At 41.4% G+C, this 20,305-nt stretch overlaps 1 protein-coding gene across 13 annotated transcripts in view; it reads right to left on the bottom strand.

The window, feature by feature from the left end:
• Positions 1-20,305, bottom strand: part of LAMA2 (laminin subunit alpha 2) — a 359,840-nt gene that overhangs the window by 271,310 nt on the left and 68,225 nt on the right. For all 13 annotated transcript variants that reach the window (XM_083607541.1, XM_083607530.1, XM_083607532.1 and 10 more), the window contains exon 2: positions 1,194-1,364. In XM_083607541.1, the coding sequence (XP_083463667.1) occupies positions 1,194-1,364 (171 nt within the window). The remainder of the gene's footprint in view (positions 1-1,193; positions 1,365-20,305) is intronic.

Raw genomic sequence — 20,305 nt, 5'->3', positions numbered from 1 at the left:
TGATCTTCTTTTTTTGGCGATCAGCTAAAAAAAAATCTTAGTGGGGAAGAAATCAACTGTAAATCAAACCCGGGTCTCTGAGGTGATAGTGATAGAAGTTGTCTAATTGGAAATTTTGCTATCAGCCTCCTCAAGTCAAATTGATATAAGGGTTAGTCATGAAAAGGAGGAATGAGAGATGAATATACAATTAACTGTAATCCCATTACGGAAGTTTAATCTTAATTAATTTGAAACCACTGATTAATTGCTGGAATGTATTCCCAATTTTAAAAGGGGAGAGACAAAATATACTATACACCATCAGGAAAAATGGGATAGAACTGCAGGCTTAAGGACCAACCTCAGTGATGAATGACAGGGGAGTTAGCTCACACAGGCAACCCATCAAAGTGTGGTCTTTAATTTGTGCTCACACATGATTAACTGGGGAGTGTGTGTTCATTTCCTTCTACAGTAATTAAGGGGAGGTACACCAGATTCACAAATTCCAAGGGGACCATTTAAAGTCTGGTTACATTACATGGCATTCTTATTAAAGGACCATCTCTGGGTAAATAAAACAGTTCATTGTGGCAAATGAACATTTTGCAAACCTTAAAATGTGATGAGATTGTAATGAAAGGCCGTGTATTTTAAAGGCTGGCTGCACTGCAGACTAACAACAGAGACTGGATTGCAGAAGTACACAGTTCTTAACAGAGGCTTAAAAGACCATAGCGCTGGTAAATAGACATTAGAATTAAAAGGGCCCTCTTAGTAGAGACACTAATAGCCACACGGATAAGCAAGTGATGAAGCCATTTTTCTCTCTGGGGTTTTCTCCCATGAGGACAAAATGACATGACAGAAGTCTATGACTGATGTATTACAAATGATGTCATTGGATGTCCTATCATGTGAGGATAGCCCTGAAAATAACCAGGGAAATGTCTGGAATGCTTTCTGTATATGCAGGGGGAAAAAAGTAGACTTGCTCTGACCTAGTCCCAAAGTTTCTCAAATGCTGGAGATGTTTCCATTGATGGATTTTCTTCCCATGTCCAAAACCCGACCCAGTGTGCATGAATCAGCACATTCAATAACCAGGGCTATGAAGGTGCTTTATTTTAACCAAGCATATCATATTAATAGTGATGCTAGACAGGATGGCTAGATGGACACACATCATGAAAGAAAAATTGAACACGTACGATTTGGAATCTTACTGCGCAGGTCACAGAGCCGACACTGAGGGTTTCTTGCAGGTTGGCCAGGCACGTGTTCAACCAACTTGCAGTACATTTCAGGCCCTGTTTCCCCGCAGGTAGCATTTGTGGTGATGAGAGCATTGGAAGCCAAGTTCAGAACTGCTGGAAACAAACCTGAAAGAAGAAAAAAAAAATGTCATGGCACAGTAATAAAACAGAATCTCATTCACATTGGTGCAGGAATTAAGATGCATGTAGAAGAAGAAGAAAAAGAATTTGGTAACATAGACTGTAGATCCTAAACTGCTGTAGTGAATTCTGACCCTAAGATCATGCTTTTTATTGTATTTATTTCATTTACAGTGGTACCTCAGGTTACATACACTTCAGGTTACAGACTCCGCTAACCCAGAAATATTACCTCGGGTTAAGAACTTTGCTTCAGGATGAGAACAGAAATCATGCTCCCGCAGCGCGGCAGCAGCAGGAGGTCCCATTAGCTAAAGTGGTGCTTCATGTTAAGAACAGTTTCAGGTTAAGAATGGACCTCTGGAATGAATTAAGTACTTAACTCAAGGTACCACTGTATATTTCACCTTTCTCCCATCATGGAATTTACATCAGTTTGCAGAAGGTTCCCAGGGTATCTCACCCAAACCTGCTGAGCTTCAGCAACGTGACACAGGCCATGCTACACCATGCTTAGAATTGAAAATTAGTAGCACAGTCAAGCAGTTTCATCAATGCTGATCCATAGTTGCTAAAGAAAAGGTTATTTTCTTCCCCACCTTCTGTGTCCCCAATTTTTTTTTTGTATTGATCAGATGTTGCCTTTTCAATATATCCACATATATTTTAACTAATTAACAGAGGGTTGTTGTTTTTTAATGTAATGCAACAAAACCCAACAGGAGCTTCAGCCTATCGAGTGCCCACATTGTGAGAGATATCACATCTCCAATTAAAAGTAGAACCATTGTGTGTGTTGTGTAGCAGGGAGCAGGAGGAGGAAATCCCAAAATATTAAGTAATAAGTTGGATCAAATATTAAGATTTTCCACAAAGGAAGATCATGTGGGCTGAGGATATGAAAAGCTTAAGACATCAACACTGTGGGTTTGTGTCTGAGAGCTATGCTGGATCTAATGTTTGCCACCCCCATGTTTGGCTGTATTCCCTGAATCTAGCTCCAGACTTTAATGAGCACAAAACCTAATCTCAACTAAAATTGCCAAGGATGGGCTTGAATGTGTAACAGATTTTCAAAGCTTTTCTCCTCTTTCCCCTTGCTAAATTAATGCATTTTGATCTCCCATCTCAGTTCTCTTGTCTGTCCCTGCAATTAACCTGTGTGCCATTTAATTACTGACCTTTTCGGTCATGGTACAGTTATCCTCTGACATTCTAAGTTAGTGACTCCAATGCTCCTTTTAAAAGCCATGTTCAACATATTGCCTAAGCAAGGCACCCAATTAGCTGCTAACTTGTCCAATTTGTACAACCAGTCAATCAATAGTCAGGCCTTTATTGAATTTGCAGCTCGCCAGGGTTTTTGCAGATTACACACCTCTGCTTTAGTGTGTTTTAAAGTGTATATATAATTTGTAGCTCCCTCCCCACCAAAAAAACCCCACCTCCACTGAGATATATTTATGACTCTACGCAGGGGAGTTACAGAGTCAAGACTGAGTACTGAAAGAGCAAATGAGTAGTCAGAAGCTATAGCACCTCCAGGTTTACTTAAAACCTCAGGCTCTGCAGCATGAATAATATAAAAGCCAACAATCTAGGCATAACAGGAAGACCAGCAGCCTGCTTTAAAGTGCACCACAGATAGTTTCAGCTAATGGGAACATCACATAAGCTCATAATATAGTGAGGCAGGCAAGAATTTACAGTATGGGATGTTGGAAAAATATATTGAAAGAATATAAAAGGAGGTGGTGAAAAAATGTCAGGGAGGAAACAGATGCACACAGACACACAGCTATGCGTACTTTATGTCTCTTTCTCTTAATCCTCTCTCACACACTCTCCCAAAACCCACATGAAATGCATTATTTTATTTTCCCCATGAGGACACCCTAGCCTTTTAGGGACAAACTAGATATTATATGCAGATGCATCTAATGGTGCCCTGATGGCTTTTGGTATAATCTGGAGGAGGGGAGAGGTGCTGTGAATCTGGAATCAAGAATGGAAGAGCAACTCATGGAGAGTGCATCACACTTTCCCAGTCAGCTGTTTAAAACCAACCACCTCCCTAAATGACCATTGCCTCTGGCAAATATTTCAGCCATTCAAGGGTCTAGGATGCTGCCCAGCATGGTTGGCCTATCAAGGAGTGGAGTAGGTGGTACTGGCACCACAAGAATGTCTTGTCACTGCCAGATGACTCTCTTCCAACAGAGGCGCCAGCTTGTAAGGGCGATGGGGCGTCAACATCACACACATGACATCAGGATGTCATCATTATTGTTGAGAAAGCTGTGGTATTGCCTGGCACCTTCATTATACACCTTTAGCCACCAAGCAAAAACGTTCCTCTTTAACCGGGCCTTTGGTTGATTAACATCCTATGCCCTTTAAAAATGTGTGTATGGGGGGGTGTCATTGGGTTGTTATTTTTATTTTGATTATGTACTTTGTGATTTTATATTCTGATTTTATCCTGTGAACCACCCTGAGACTTGCAGGTATAGGGCAGTATATACATTATAATAATGTGTGTGTGTGTGTGTGTGTGTGTGTGTGTGTGTGTGTGTTGTGTTGCAGGAGAACAGTATCATCATGGCCATGCTCTGAGATTGGCCAATGTGTGTTGGAGCCTTCTGTTCATGGGGTGGCTTGAAGGTATGATTTCTACCTTGAGCTGGGACTGCTGGCCAGTGGCAGTTCTGTCAAGGATTCTGGGACTGCAACAGCCATATTTGCAATGGGTTTTTTCTTGCAATGGGTTTCTACCTCCTGCCTTGCACTGGGCACATATAAAATGCAGTGGCCATTCTGTGGGCATAGCACAGCAACGTATCTCCAAACTGCAGTATAGGATTGCTCTATTCATGTCCCAGCACACTTGTGTCTAATTCACTGCTGAGCATGCTGTAACTTCCATGAGACATTTCCACTGCTGCTGCCAGGAAAATATGAAGGGAAGGGGGCCAAGGCTTGAGGGGATGCATTCATATTCATCTCCATTTCATGATATTATAGATATGAGGACCTAGGAAATAAAACCTGGAAGATGGGGGGGCATTTTCTCCTAGGTCTTTTTTGGGGGGGAGGAGTACACGTACACACACACACACACACACACCAACTCTTGAAGAAATCAGAAAAATTGGTTCTTCCATTTTCCTGTCTCTGCCCCTACCCCCACCCCCACCCTGGCATTCACATCTTTAGATGGGGTTCAAATTTCAGAATGGCAGGGCCTGGGGGGACTGGACTATAGTTGATATTTTGCAAAACAGATTGCAGTTCTGATCCTAATTCTGAATTGGATAGAGAATTTTGCCTATCACCAATAAGAAATCTCTCAAATTCATTTGAAAGCATCTTTTTATTTAACATCTTTATGTTAATTGCTATTTACCAACTGCTATTGTAAACGGACAGGGAACTTTAAACCATAGACATGTTTAAATTGAGGGTATTAATAAGCTTTAAGGAGTTACACTTCTATTCTCATTTATTCTTTCATTATTTCATGTTGGATTTAATGGTGACTCAGGAGAATGTCAACTTTACATAAGAACCCATTTCTTAATTTCATTTTGATTAGTAGCTTTGTGCTTTGCAAACTTCTAAAGGACCATATACTGGCTTGTGTTATGGCTTGAAGCATGTTGAGATAGCAGGCTTGCTAGGGAGTGAGCAACAATAAATCCTAAAATGGGGGAACAATTGGTTGCCATTCAAAATGCCCCCCACAAAGAATATTATTTTCCTTTCAGACATGGGGAAATACCACCTCTGAACAAATGTACCTATACTACTTCTGCTCTGGAGGAAACATTTATCAGCTCTTTCTTAATAGAAACGCTAGACTCAGGGAGTTAAAATGAAATTAAGATGCTCCCTGAATAGTTGGTTTCGTTAATTCCAGTAATTTTAAACAAAGTTTTGAATACATGCACCATTTACACAGAAGCGCGCACACACATGTGACTGTTTTTGTAACAGTTCATCAAAATCGTCTGGAAGAAAATACCACTCCCAACTGTGCCAACATGTCATTAACTGAGAACAAAATTTGACCTCATAATGCAACACATTATCAGCATGAACACAAGCAACGGTTCTTAGATGTTTTATTAAAGAGACATTGTCAATGTCCCAGTGTTTCGGAGAGAAGGAACCTTGTCATATCCAACCCCCTGCTGGCATACATGAGCAGAGATGGCAGGCAGAGCACAAAAGCAGCAGAAGGTGAATGAGCTCTCCTACCATGAACTCAAACACTGCAGTTGCTGCTGATGGATTGCCAAGCCTTGGAGCTGGCATTTTAATACATTTGCTACACAGCTGATAAGGATAAAAGCCCTTTGTTGGTAAGGGGTGAGTGTTCTTTGGTTCTTTGTATGTGTGCTTTGTTGTTGTTAAATGTTTTCAAGTTGGAACTGCAGCCTTTCCTGAACAGGTCACATCTGTATGTTCACAGTCACTTGTGATATAGTGCTGGGCACTCAGTGCTAATCAGAATATTTCATTTGCCTGTGTGTAATTTCGGAACATCACGTCCAAATAGCATCTCTGAAATACAGGAGTGAAACGAACACATTTCTCCAAATACCTATAAGCCTGTGATATCCTCTAGATTGAATTATGGCTGCAAAATAAATGAATAAATGCTAAGGCACAATGAAAACACCATCCACCAGGAATTTATAGTCCACAATTTATTTATCATCTGAGTCGGCAAAATGTAAATATGCTTTTAAGGAAGACACAAGAAGTAAATAAGCTTGATTGTTGGTCGCTTGTTTTCCCGCCCGACGAAAAACACATTAGTCTGTTTCCACCAACAACTCGTTAGTGTTTAAAACCTGTCTGCTTGACCAATAAACAAAACTGAACCAGCAGCTCAACAAAAGGCATCCCAGAAACAATTTGTTTTGGAACCATTCCACTCTGGCAATACTATGCGTAGTACTGATTAAAACGTTGCTTTATTCCTAAGCAAAATCCACCTGGATGTGGTTAAGAATAAATTAGACAACCAGAATATTGCAGAGGGAGAGTGGGAAGTATGTCAGCAATGGAAAGATTATTGTGCTGTTGTATCAAACAGGGAATTTTATTCACTAGCCAAAAGTTTGCGTGTGTCAGAGAAGCTGGCTGCTAACTATTGTTACACTATGTTGCCAATTTGGGTAGGATACAGTAGGAAAGATTGGCTGCCCTCTATTTCTGGATGCTTCTGGCAATAGAAAAATTTACATTCCTCATATGTAGTCCTATTCCACCTTGCCTCATACTTAGAGGGATAGAATAACTGGAAGATACTCTAAATAAGATGGTGCCAGGTAAAAAAACAACCTCACTTTGTCTCTCTTCTCTTTCCCTTTTATTCGTTTTTACTTTGTACCAGCCTTATGCCTGCTTTGATATTCAGAATGAATTGCATTTGTAGTCATTGCAACCACAGCTATGCTAAGATAGCATATTAAATTTAGCATGTAACAAATAGTATGGTAAGATGGATTTGTGAAAGCCTACACACATACAATTTTACTTTTATTTATTTGGCTTTCTAAGAAGCTTGAATGGCCTTCTTTTCCTACATCTCCACCACCTCTCCAGTAGGTCATGGTGAACTGCAAGTGTATCAATGAGCCCTCCTGCCCAGTTAAGACTTCTAAAAATAATATAAAATATTATATAGGCATTTTTGAAATAAAGCTTGGTTCCCCATTTAAAAATACACACACCTAAAAACATACATACAAATAAAAAATAAAGCAAATTACCAATGGATATTTGTTTTTAAGTTTAAATTCTACATAACACTAGCAATTCCTCTTTTATTTACCATACATATTTGGTGTTAGCAGGGCAATCCAAATACCCTTTGTGCCAGGCTAGAGTGGGGGGGGGGGTTAAATGGGCAAAGGTGTCCCTCTGCCTAGCCCCATGGGCCTCCATCAGCCTCTGCTGGCCATTGTCTGTGCAGTGACATCAGTTGGAAGGCAGGTGGGGGAAAGTGATGCTGGCTGGACCCCTGCTGGAAATGAGTAGATGAGTGGACCTAAGATGGCCTAGAATCCATTGTATCCCAAGCCAGTGCCACTGCTATCAGGTGATATGGGGCCTAATTGTTATACCAGTTGTTTCCTCAAGGCATACAAGATTAAAGGTGCTTAAAGCAGGCCAGGGTAATTTTTGACCCACTAAACTGAACACAGACCACCAGTCACATATTTTAGCCTACCCAGCACTTAACACCTGAGCCCTTTTGCGTATCGAAGCTGGCAGCAAAACAGTAGGATCCTGCGTCATCTATGGCTGGTGGCCTTGGTGGGTCACAATTTCAGCAGGCCAAAGCTAAAGCATAGAAAACCCAACCCTATGCACCATACAAATATTCCTAGTTTTTAAAACTGCAAATCTAAAATGCATTTTGTAAAAGATTATGGAAATGCATTCAACTTCTCTCCACCACTGTTTCGTGACTAATATTGCTACACTTTTCCCTAATGCAGTACTATTTGGTCCAACTACTTTCTCTGCAAACACCTTGCTGCTTCAAAGAAGGAAAGGAAAACACTCTGCCTAAATTTCAGCTTAACTTTGCCAAAGCCATCTTCCAGGTCTGCAGGGGAAAGCTTGAAATGCCACTAAATTTGTATCGAATACTCAAAGGCAGCTTAAAAAAACAACAACTGTCTCTTTCAGATGTTCTAAGAAGCATCCTCAGGAAAAAAAAGCAGCCGCAGAAAACAAAAGAGAAAGAAAGTTCCCTGTTGTAGTACTAAACTATGCTGGTGTGTGGGAACACAGTGAGTAGGCACAGAAAAACTCTGGGGCAAAGCAAAACAAAACATTGCAGCAAAGGATAATTTCCAGCTGTGCACCACAGGGAGCAACTTAATGCACTCAATCCACAATGTAAAAGAACACTTTTATACAACTGGAAAATAAGTTCCATTTTAAGAAATCACTGTCCAGGCACAGCAGTGCTTGCAGACTGGAAAATATGATGTTAAAAACTATTTGTCCAGAGGCAAACAAAATCCAATACCACCGCCTTTCAGTTCATGTTTACTGCTCTGATCAACTGCTCCTACAGCGTTAAACAGCTCTGTTATCTTTTCTTGTTTAAAAGAGAACTAATGCATTTTTGTGGTGTTGCCACTTCTTTCAGGGGATACTCTTTTCATTTTATTCTTTTCTGCTTTAATCCCAAGAACTTTTCTCTCTTTTAGACTAGCAACTTTCCCCCAAGTTACATTCTCCACTCTGTCAAAAACATACCCTGATAATGTATGGTTTCCTCCCTGAAAATCCATGTAAGTTTATCATAGGCATTATGATATGTGTACAAACAAAATAGATCTCTGTTGCTTTCCAGTAAAATATGAGGTCAATGCATCTAACTGCTAACTAGAAGGTTGGTGGTTCGAGCCCAGCAAGGGATGGTTGTGGACAGGATTCCTGCATTGCAGGAATGGATGACTGGATGCCCCTCAGAGTATCTTCCAACTCTATGATCCTATTATCTTAGCACCTGCTTAGTATTTATAGGGCCTCTGTTTAATCTGGCTTTCAGGTCACTGATCTCAGAGGATGTCAGAGTCTGCTTTTGCCATTTTTTAATGATTCTCATTGACTAGTATGAGGGAAACAGGAGCAAGAAACCGTGAAAGTGGGAGACATACCTGCTCTCTGACTGAGCACTGAAAATCCCCAAAGTCTAGGCTCAGGTCACCATCAAGGGTCACCATAATAGGGTACCTTCTGAGACTCCCACTCCAGCAGGAGGGGGCAGTCTAACATAGACCCCCTGGGATCTCCTAACCATTGCTCACCTGCCCTCTTATCTTAGGCTAAAAAGTGCAGGATGGTCATGGTGAGAAGGAGCAGCAGCTGCTGCAGCTGCCATCAAATTGTTCACTGGCTCTTCATCTTCCAACAGGGCATGTGACAACAATGGCAAGCAAAAGGGGAAGGAGAAGCAGCTGGTAACCGTGGCTGGGAAGAGGAATGGTTCCTCTGAGTAGCAAGGGAGCTGGCACTGATGAAGCCATTGTGGTGTAGTGGTTAGAGTGTTAGACCAGGACCTGGGAGACGAGGGTTCAAATCCCCACTCATACATGAAACTCACTGAAGTCTCTCAGCCTAGCCAACCTCACAAGATTCTTATGAGGAGAAAGTGGGGAGTGAAGAGAACATGCCACTTTGAGTTCCTTAGAGGGAAAAGGAAAGTGAATACAGGTGAGATGGAGCACAAACCTATATATAACATTGGCGTATGTTGATTCCAGTGTGCTGGGCTCTGCCTCAACCTTTTCAATCACTCCCATTTATTTTCACAAACAAGCTGGAAGTTATATAAACACCATTCCTCTTTATATATGAAGAACGGGGGAGGAGCAACTGTGATTTGTTAGAGGCTGCTCAGCTAGTTCCTTGCTAAACTAGGATTTGACAATTCCTTTGAAACCATAACATTTTACAAGAGTTTAATGCAATAACCCAATCCCAGCTTCCCTTCCAAAACTGTTTGTTTGCTTCCTCAATCCCAGTTCGTGCTGAGGATGAATGGAGAGCTCAGAGCAGATGGCTGTCAGAAAAGCAATGACTACATACCATGGCTGAGAATTAGTGCACAGAAAATTATGCATCTTGGTGAACAGTACAGAGATCCTGCCTATAAATGCCAACAGACATCTGGCTTGAAAACACTGTAAAGCCAGTTTAAATATTCTTCTACGCTTACTTTAATATTCATGAATATTAGATTATTACCATGTCGGCTAACACCTCTCTGATTGAAGTTTTACTTTCCTTCCTAGGATTTGAATTTCAAGCGTTTATTCTTTTGTCATTTAAAAATCATCCTAGAGTGAGCATGGGTTTGTAATATTTCATTAATTCAAGGAAGGAAAAGAAAGGAGGAAAGGCATAAAACATTTGTGGCGGTGGGAGTTGTTAGTTGGCTTCCAAAATTCTACATTACTTACTGAAAAGGGTACATTTTCATAGAACCATGCCATTTGGTTCTTGGGTAAGAAAAACAAAGGTTTCTAAAAAATAAGCAAGTATCAAGCCTTGGTTCAGCCAGTCAGCACGATTGCCCAGAGGACTATAGGAAGCTGCCAGTGGGCTTGCCGGTGTGTTTGTGTAGAAACACTAACTGTATGAACTGAGCTGGGTTGGGCGGGGGGAGATTCAGACCTGATTAGCAATGGACAAAGTCTTCAGACTGCTGAAGGCAGTGAGAACTGGGTGCCTGATTGTTTACAGTGGCCAGTGTGAGAAGAGCCCCATCTCTTCTCATTGGAAGGTTACCAATGTCCTTTGGGAATAGATCTAACCCTTGTTGCACAACCTTCCAGAGCACTGAATCTCTAATATATGATACAGTAGGTGACAATTAAGGGTCCAGGAACTCTCCAGTTCATCAGAGAAGCCACAGTCAAATGGTTTGAATATTACCTTAGTACCAAGGCTCAATTTACTTTTGCGGAGATGTTATGAAAAGCAGAAACATAAAACGTAAGCAGAAAGCAAGGTCTATAAATTAGACAGGTATAGCAAAGAAGAATGCTTTACTTACACAAGAAAAGGAAAGTAAGGATAGAGAAGAATGTGTAGGTGTGCATAAGAACTCCCAGTCCCTTATCCCTATGTATAGGCTAGTTGATTAGCATTATTTTTATACACCTCTACAGACATCTCTGTAAGACATCCAGCTTCCACTCAATCATATAACTCATTTATTTATGTAAAACATTGTTTCTCACCAGAGCAATACCTCTGATCAGCGCTGGCTCAGGACTTTTTGCCACTTCAGGCAAAACAGAAAATGCCACCCAACCACTGACGCCTCCTCCTCCTCAGTCTCCCACACTGAAGGTGGTTGGAGAGTAAAAGGAGGCTGGAGAAGAGTGGGCAGTGATGGGCACAGTGGTGGGCAGGAATGGAGGGTGTGGGCAATCATAAGGAGGAGGAGGCCAGGATCTGCTACCTGAAGCGACTGCCTCACTTTGCCTTATAGGCCAGCCAGCCCTGCCTCTGATCAATCTCCATAAATGAAATAAAAACATTGGATTCTAAACTTAAGCAGCTAAACAAATGTTCCCACATCTTACTCTTCCAGTATTGCCAAATGCAATTTCTTTTCCCCCTCTACATTCATTTCTCCTATTTTACACTTGTCTAATTCTTTCCCAAAGAGACAGAACTATGAGCTCTGTTAATGAAACATTTGAAAAAACCCAACACATATTACTTTAATTTCCCATGACAAAAGGGGAGGAAAAAACCCCTTTCTTTTTGAAAAAGAGAACTTTCCATTTATTCTAAAGATAACAGAAATACACATTTCAATTAATTCTCCACATTTAAAGAGTACCCCCAGGCTCTCTTATCTTACCATTCAACTCAAATTAAAACCCCAAACAACTGTTCCTTACATATTTCTGCTCACTGACTTGCATACATACAGTATGTTTAATATTTCAGGGGCATATTGGAAAGAGCTGTGATGTTTTTCCCTACTAGTATTCCCTCCTGTAAAATATTATAGTGGGTCACAGTCTGTCTAAATTATTGTTCAATTGTTCTAGCAATAGTACAGAGGTAAGCTCAGAACACCCTGTTGTCACTTCCTTACCTGCTGGTTGCATTCTACTGATTTCATAGTGTGATTTTACATACTCTCATGCCTGTAGATTGACCTGAAATGTGCAGAACAGTTCTGCTCTCTATCCCTATCCTAAGACAGGAGTAGGGAACTTCAGTCCCAGGGGCTGAATGCAGCCCTAGAGGCCTCTCTGTCTAGCTCTCAGGACTCATCCCAGGCTACACTCCTCATTGGCTAAGCTTCACACCCTCATTTTGTGTTGTACCTGGTTGGAATGTTACCTGGCTGAACTCTGATAAGGGATAAGAGAGGAAGTTTGTACAGGAATTTGCCTGCTGCAGCAAAGTAAAAATTGCATCCATTGCTCCGCCCCACACAGGCTGCCAAAAAGAAAACGCAGCACTTAGCTGTACATCATCCTAACAGAAAAATGCATGCTAACAATCCTCCTGGATGGAGGAGAAACAGTGACAGAATTTAGATTTCAGAAAATATTGGACTCCTGGGAAGGGGGTGGGAATGCTGAGACTACTAAGAAAGTCCCTCCAGGCACCCCCACTTGCATTAATGCAGAGTGACAGCTCAAGTCTCGGCATTAATCTGATTTTGTTTTCCCCTTTTTGTTGCATTTTCCAGTCAGCTTGCCTTTTGTGCTTCAGCATATACTGATCTGCTGTCACTTTGTGTGATTAAAAAGTTCCAACATCAGTGACACAGATGACCAAATGTCATTTCCCAAGTAATCAAGCCTACATCTCCTTGCTTCTCTCGAGACACATCTTTCTTGCAAATATATAAAGGTAGTTTGTGTTTTTCCAGAGCACTGGACTTAAAAGCTTGCCTTTAGAGGGGTCCAAAGGTCAGAAGGACCTATGCTCATGATAAGAGAACAGAAATCCATAAAGTGGGTTATCCTTTGAGAAGATTTATGAAGGACCAAGGATGGAACTGGTTGTAGAAGATTCTCAGTTTTGCTCCGTCTGGCTCAGGACCTTCCTTTCTCCCATAATAATCCAGATCAGCCTCCTGTACCCAGGAGGTATTGGACTATAACTCCCATGGTCCCCTTCATGGTGGCTGGGACTGATGGGAGTTGTAGTCTAAAATGGGTTAGGAAAACAGATAAAGATTATAGATTCTCTAGATCAATTATAGTGCCTGCTGAGTTTTGACAATGAAACCCTTTGGTTGCCCTGATACATCCTGGGAGAAGGAGGGAAATTCTGTATGACCTTGCTAATTCTTCTGCATCTCTCAATAGTTTTCAGTACCATTGATCATCGTATACTTCTGCACCGGTAACTGGAGAGTGTTGTGGGGCACAGTCTAATCAATTCCAGAAGATGGCGCTGGAGGGCTTTTGCTTCACCCCATGGCACTTTTGCAATGGGTTTCCAGAAAGCTCTATCTTGTACCTCTCCATTTTTCAACACCCACAGGAAGCCATTAAATGAGAACATGTGGCTCCAATTCTTCCTTCTCTTCTTTTACTAGCATTTGTCATCAATAACCCTCTTTTGGGAAGAAAATTGGGTAAAAGATGATTGCCTCGGTTTTCCTTTCTCTCTTACCCACAACCCTTGTGGCATGAACAAATGGCCAGGCTTGTTGAAAGGAGAACTCCCAAGTTGCAAATGCCCCAGTTTAAATGGATGGTGGATAAATCGTAACATAAGAGAACACACAAAACATTAGCTGTCTCACCTATCTCTATCTCGTGTATCTCTATCTCGTGTACACCTATCTCGTGTATCTGAAGAAGTGTGCATGCACACGAAAGCTTATACCAAGAACTAACTTAGTTGGTCTTTAAGGTGCTACTGGAAGGAAAAAATTTTTTTTGTTTTGACTATGGCAGACCAACACGGCTACCTATCTGTAACTCACCTATCTCTACTTCAGCTGCCCAACGCGGGTGGCTACGTTTTCTCTCAGGAATGGTGATGCAGTGCCATTACCATTGGGACATTCCATTCAAAATGATGGCTGAACAATTCAGGGCTGCTCTGCCACTCCTTTCAGCCGCAGAAGTGCTTTTGCTTTTAGTTTGGGGGGGGGGGGAGAGAGAGAGACTTGGCTGCTTTGTTGCAGTGGTAACTCCCACACTATCTAAATGGGAGGGTTTGCTCTTCTCACCTGCATCCTATTCCACAATGTTGTATATACTGGAACGGTACAGCTTGCTGTGGTAAAACACTATTATTATTCAGGCTATTAATGGTTGCAAACTATGTGATCATAATCTAGTGCTGACCGGTTATTTTACTGTATCTCATAAACTATGTAATTAATTTATCTAAATAAAAAAAGAGCAGGAAACAGCAGCTGCCTTGGAAGAATTTGTCTCTCGAAAGACGGAAATTACTATATTAAGTAATAAATAAATAATTTCTGTAGGATGAAAAATTACTGTATTAAGTAATAAATAAATAGGTACCCAATGTCACTGAGTAGGACTGGGGGTCTTGCCTCCCCTCAAATCTTCTATATACAAACACAAACAGCCGATAAATGGCTTGAGGAACGGCCCACAGCTTAGCAGTTGAGGACATACTTTGCACAGATAAAGCCCCAAGTTCAAGCCATTGGGTTTCCAGTAGAATTTCAGGAGCAAAGCCTAGAGGGGACATTTCTGCCTGGAGAGGCACTGTCAGACTCAGGGGTTAGAACACAGCTAGATGGGACAATGGTCTAACCTAGTTTTATCTTCAGGTAGGTAGCTGTGTTGGTCTGACACAGTTGAAATAAATTAAAAAATTGTAGCACCTTAGAGATCAACTAAGTTTGTTCTGGGTATAAGCTTTCATATGCATGCTTTATCTGTTCATTTTAGTTGTTTAGAACATTTGCTGACCACACAAGATACATATATATTCTGAGTAGCTCACACTGTACTATTAAAACATCAAAAAAACCCCCATTATTTCAAATGTTTAAAATATTTTATAAAATTACATTTTCTGCATAAAATCTAGCATAAGTTATATAACCTTTATTTGTTTTTAAATGTGCAACTTTGAAGCTTAAGTATACTAACTTAATTCATTAAAACAGCATTTAAAGCAGAAGCAGCAGCGGCTGTGCAGGTGGGGCTGCCTTAATCTCTTGACTTCGCAGCAGCACATTGCTGCCACTTACTGAGAGGGAGCAGCAAGGCAGGAAAGAGCTTGGCTTGCTCAGCCGTGGCCTCCTTCCCAGAATCCCCTGAACTTAGTCTGCTCTAAGAGTATACAGTCGTACCTCAGGTTACAGATGCTTCAGGTTACAGACTCCGCTAACCCAGAAATAGTACCTCGGGTTAAGAACTTTGCTTCAGGATGAGAACAGAAATCACGCGGCGGCGGCAGTGGGAGGTCCTATTAGCTAAAGTGGTACTTCAGGTTAAGAACGGACCTCCAGAATGAATTAAGTTCTTAACCAGAGGTACCACTGTATTAAACTTTTGGTAATATATATCTATATATCTGTCTATTCCTCGATCCATTTTAATTGGAAGTGTTAAATTCCTCAGTTGCTCTCTGGTCAAAAGATCAAGTTCCAGAACTCCTGACACACAGCTTAGTGAATGAATGCATGAACCATTTCTAAATCTGCCAGAGCCCCATTACTTCAGTTCAATTCTATATTAACCAGTTTATTTTATGCACTTGACGCGGGTGGCTCTGTGGTCTAAACCACTGAGCCTCTTGGGCTTGCCGATCGAAAGGTCGGCAGTTCGAATCCCTGCGACGGGGTGAGCTCCTGTTGCTCGGTGCCAGCTCCTGCCAACCTAGCAGTTCGAAAGCACAACAAAAAAGTGCAAGTAGATAAATAGGTACTGCTCCAACAGGAAGGTAAACGGTGTTTCCATGTGCTGCTCTGGTTTCGGTGTTCTGCTGTGCCAAAAGCGGCTTAGTCATGACCCGGAAAAACTCTGTGGACAAACGCCGGCTACCTTGGCCTGTAAAGCGAGATGAGCGCCGCAACCCCAGAGTCATCTGCAACTGGACTTAACTGTCAGGGGTCCTTTACCTTTTTTATGAACTTATTTCATTTTACTGGTGTGCTCTCACTGAGGATTTCTGACAGACCTGAATGGCCTAAGTTTGTTGTATGACGGCAAGAATCGTACTTCCCAGTGCAAACAAAAGTGCTTTATATCACAGGCTTTAACAATCATGGAATGTCTTGGAGCAATTGTATTAGGGTTGTTGTTTTTTTTTAAGAGAGAGAACTTGATTCATTATTTTACTTCTGTCACCCTTTCTGGGAACACTTGATCACAGCAAGGATTCTGAATGCTACAAGCTCTTCTTGTTAGTCCTTCACTGTCGCCTCCCTGCAAAGCATCAGAGAGCCCTGCTGTGCAAGTGATCTGCTTGAGCATTGCAGCTCTTAAACCCAGTTGTTATACTTCTTAGCCTAGTGTTCATCAGTGTCTTAGCTGGAAAATATAGGGGAAAGCAGTGGCTTAAATGGTGGCACAGAATATATTGCAAGCAAAAAGGCTCCAATTGTAAACCCTCTTCCCTGGAAGTAAGCATCAGTGATCTCAGCAGAACTTACTTTTGAGCTGATATGAATAGGATTGCCCTGCAAAACAGTTTTCCAAAACACTTACATATACATATCTTTCACAATATTAATATTAACCTCTGATTAAAAAAAGGCATTTGTAATCTGAAGTATATCCATGACCAATGCAGATTTTATGTTTGCATTATGAACACCACTGAAGCAAAACCTGCTTTAAGTCCTGTCTGTGAAAGTACCCGGAATCCAAGTCCACATTTCCTAAAATCTAAGTCTGCATTTCCCAAAGTGGGAGAAGCAGAAGGCTGTCGTACATGAAGGTGCACAGTGATTTCTGCATGATGGTTCTGGTACAGATACAGTACTGACAAACTTCTAACATGGAGGAGGGAGAAATTTCCCCACAAAAGTCAGCATGGAGCTTCAGTGAAGCAAACATTGGAGGACCTTTCAGAAGAACTGGGACTGTGCAATTTGGGCCTTTTCTTAAAATCTGTCCTACAAACTTGTAAAATAATATATGAAGGAGGCACATTCAAGTTCTTCTATCCATCGCTACGGATGTTCTATGGGGTGGGGGGGGGGAGAGAAAGTTGGGACTCAGTGTGCTGGAAGTTAAAACAAAAACACTTGTTTTCCCAACCTAGTTGAAACCCAGCAGCTTTCTCTGAAAATCTAAATCCTCTGGAATGTTTCAGTAATTTTTTGCAGTTCTCAGTCTCTTATTTTCTTAATGGGCTGTAACAGATTTCTAAATTCAAAACTCTTCACCTTCCTTTTGTCTTCACCTTCCTCTTAGAGACAAATCACATGAGTAAATGAATACAACCAACTGTCAATGCAAGCAGACAATAAAAACAACTCAGAAATAGCATAGTCTAAAAATAAATGAATTCATTTGTGATGTAAAACAAGTGTCCTTTCAGGAGAGAAAAGGAAGGGAGAAAAACTTGCAATACAGAACAATTTATGGAAATAGGGAAAGTATGATTATAGTTGTTAGACAACGTAATAAATCATTCAGCAAAGGAAATGCCAAAGTCTCCAAAAGACTGGAATAGTTCAATTTTTTTGGATTTGCAGCCAGATCTATTTCTTATATTGAGCAAATCCTTTTTCGTGTTAGAAAAATGTCAAAATAATGTTTCCGCTACAGATTTAAAATATACGTTTTTCAAATCTTCTTTGGCTATTGTCTCATCTATACCAGCAAGGCAGTGTCACTTTTCTGCCTTAAAAAATATGGCAACTATGGGGTAGCAGGGAGCTCAAGGCATACAAACTAGGGATGCATACAGAGCATAAGATTCAGTTTGGATCCCAATTCAGCACTTTGGAAAATAGCCTGTTTCAGTATAAATTGTTGCAGATGCTGCCCAATTTGGTTTGGACCCAAACTTGAATCCTGAAAAATAATAGAAACTAATAGAACAACACAAGCACTGAGAGAGAATGAATTATCCTTAAACAATTTCCTGTTTAAACATAGTACTAAACAACAACCTGCTCCTTCCTAATAAAAACTTACAATTTTCACTTTTTAAAACCTCCGAAATATATTAACTCAGAGAATAATGGTCTGCATTTACTTGCTTTCAGGCAGTGTTCCTGGATCTTGAAGAAGGCAGGAACCTATTTTCAGCTACATCTAGTATTAATAATAGAGTTAGATATGTAGAGGCTCTGTTTCGAAAGCTGCAGTTGTATGAAGAAATTAGTTGCATTCAATCATTAGACACAACCAGTATTTTTTCTTATACTAAGTCCAAAGCTACAAATTCATATTTTTCTGTGTTAATGCTGGTTAATATAAGCTAGGCTGAGATGGGAAATAATATTGGGCCGGGAGGTCAGATCTTCATATCCCTCACCCTGTAGCATACCTATCAATCGCCCGATGTCAACATAATGTCAGGTGACCCAATATCAAAAGCACATTCTAAGCGCCTTCCTGATTATTTTCTTTCTTTTTTTGTGGCTTGGTCTCAAGGAAGGTAAAGGAAGAACCTGCTGACAGGGCTCGCAGACAAGCTGATTGGGGCTGAGTACAAACCCCATTTTCAGAAGCTGTACTCCAGAGTCTCAATGAGAAACTTCTGAGAAGAACTGATCCCAGCAGGGTTTGCACTACAAATGCTGCTTTTGACAGGGATCAGTGGACCTAGTGACATTTGGTGCCAAATTCAAAAAGCGACAAACACAAGCAACACTTGCCAAGGAACTATTGGAAGTGCATTTTCAGGCCCCCCATTATTCCTTTGCAACCACGTCTTTACTTGCACCAGGTATGGTGGCTTGGTGGAAACAGGCTTCTGGGGAAAATTAAAACCCACACTGAACCAAACTTGACCTGTGGGACAGAGGTTTCTCATGCCTAAGTTAGAAGTTTCAGTTCAGTTTAGCCAACCAAATTTTCATGCTGCAAATGTGGTTTGTAAACATGCTCCACTGTACCATCTTCACACAAACAGGCATCGAAACAAGAGAAAGCTTTTTGCTTTGGTGAATTAAAGACACAGGTGAACAACAGTTTTAACAGGCTACTGCAGATCTGGAAAGCTTCAGGAAAGGGCAACCAAAATGATTAAGGGGTTAGAGCAACTCCACTATGAGGAAAGATTACAATATTTGTGACTTTGTAGTTTAGAAAAAAAGGCAAGTAGGCATAATATTTATAAAGGTGTATAAAATTATGCACAGTTTAAAGAAACTTCTCCCTCATATACGGGAAAGCATGGTTGTGATTCAAGGACCCGACACCCACTTGGGGATAAGAAAGACACATGGACACAGTATATTAGGTTAATGGGCTAAAAAAGGCCACAACTTTATTGATCACAGCATGTGAGAGGTATTGGCTTAGGCATTGGATAAAATAACAGAACGTGACTCCACCCCCTCAGGGTGGGGTGAGTCTAACAAGGGTTAACCACCAGTGGGAGGAGCCTGTTGATGCAAATACAACTGAAAGCTCCCCCTGATGTCACCGGGGGTTGTGCCATGGCCCTAGCCACCAGCAAGGGCATCGGACAGGATCCACGACCGCCGGATTCCTTTACCAGAATACCCATAAAGTGGAGGGGTAGGCGATGGCCACACCCTGCCCTCCAATGCACAAACATATTCCAATGCCTAAGCATTCCCCTTTCATTCTGCTGCTGGTTTTCATCGGATCAAGACCTCTGGAGGAGCTTGTTTTCCGGCTGATTTGGGAGCATGGGCAGCGAGAGCCAGGAGGAGCCATTCCTGCAGGGAAGCAGGGGCTCAAATATTTTGTCTTGGCAGCAGATTTCTGAGTGGAGTGCCTCAAGGGAAGCAGAATCATCAGTGGTTTGCAGACCGCGAGGTTTGGAAAGCATGGTTATCCAATGAAGTTGAATGTTGGAAGATTCAGCAGAGACAAAGGAAATACTCCTTCACACAGTGCCTAGAAAAACCATAGTGTTTTGTACCACAGGATGGAGAAGCATACACAATCTAGGGAGGGTTTTAAAGGGGGCTAGCGACTAAGTCCGTCAATGGTTACTAATCATGATGGCTGTACACTACTTCTAGTACTGGAATACTACCTGTTGTTCTGATGTGAGCACTGATCTCAACAGAGGTGGGGCAGAAGCTCTGTATAAGGCTCGGACTGAAATGAAGTCCTCTGAAATGGAGCCAAAGGAGGACAACATGATGTCAGTGAGCTAGAGGGGCTCTAACTGACCTCCTGAAGGTGCCTCCAGGACTGATCCTGAGAGTAGTTCTCTTCCCACTATGGGTGCTGTTGCCATCTTGTCTTGCTTGCAGG

This window comes from Podarcis filfolensis (genome assembly GCF_964270895.1).
Source record: "Podarcis filfolensis genome assembly, chromosome: 3".
Classification (NCBI taxonomy): domain Eukaryota; kingdom Metazoa; phylum Chordata; class Lepidosauria; order Squamata; family Lacertidae; genus Podarcis; species Podarcis filfolensis.
The sequence above is the reverse complement of the archived record's forward strand: the minus strand, read 5'-3'. Positions and strand labels throughout refer to the sequence as shown.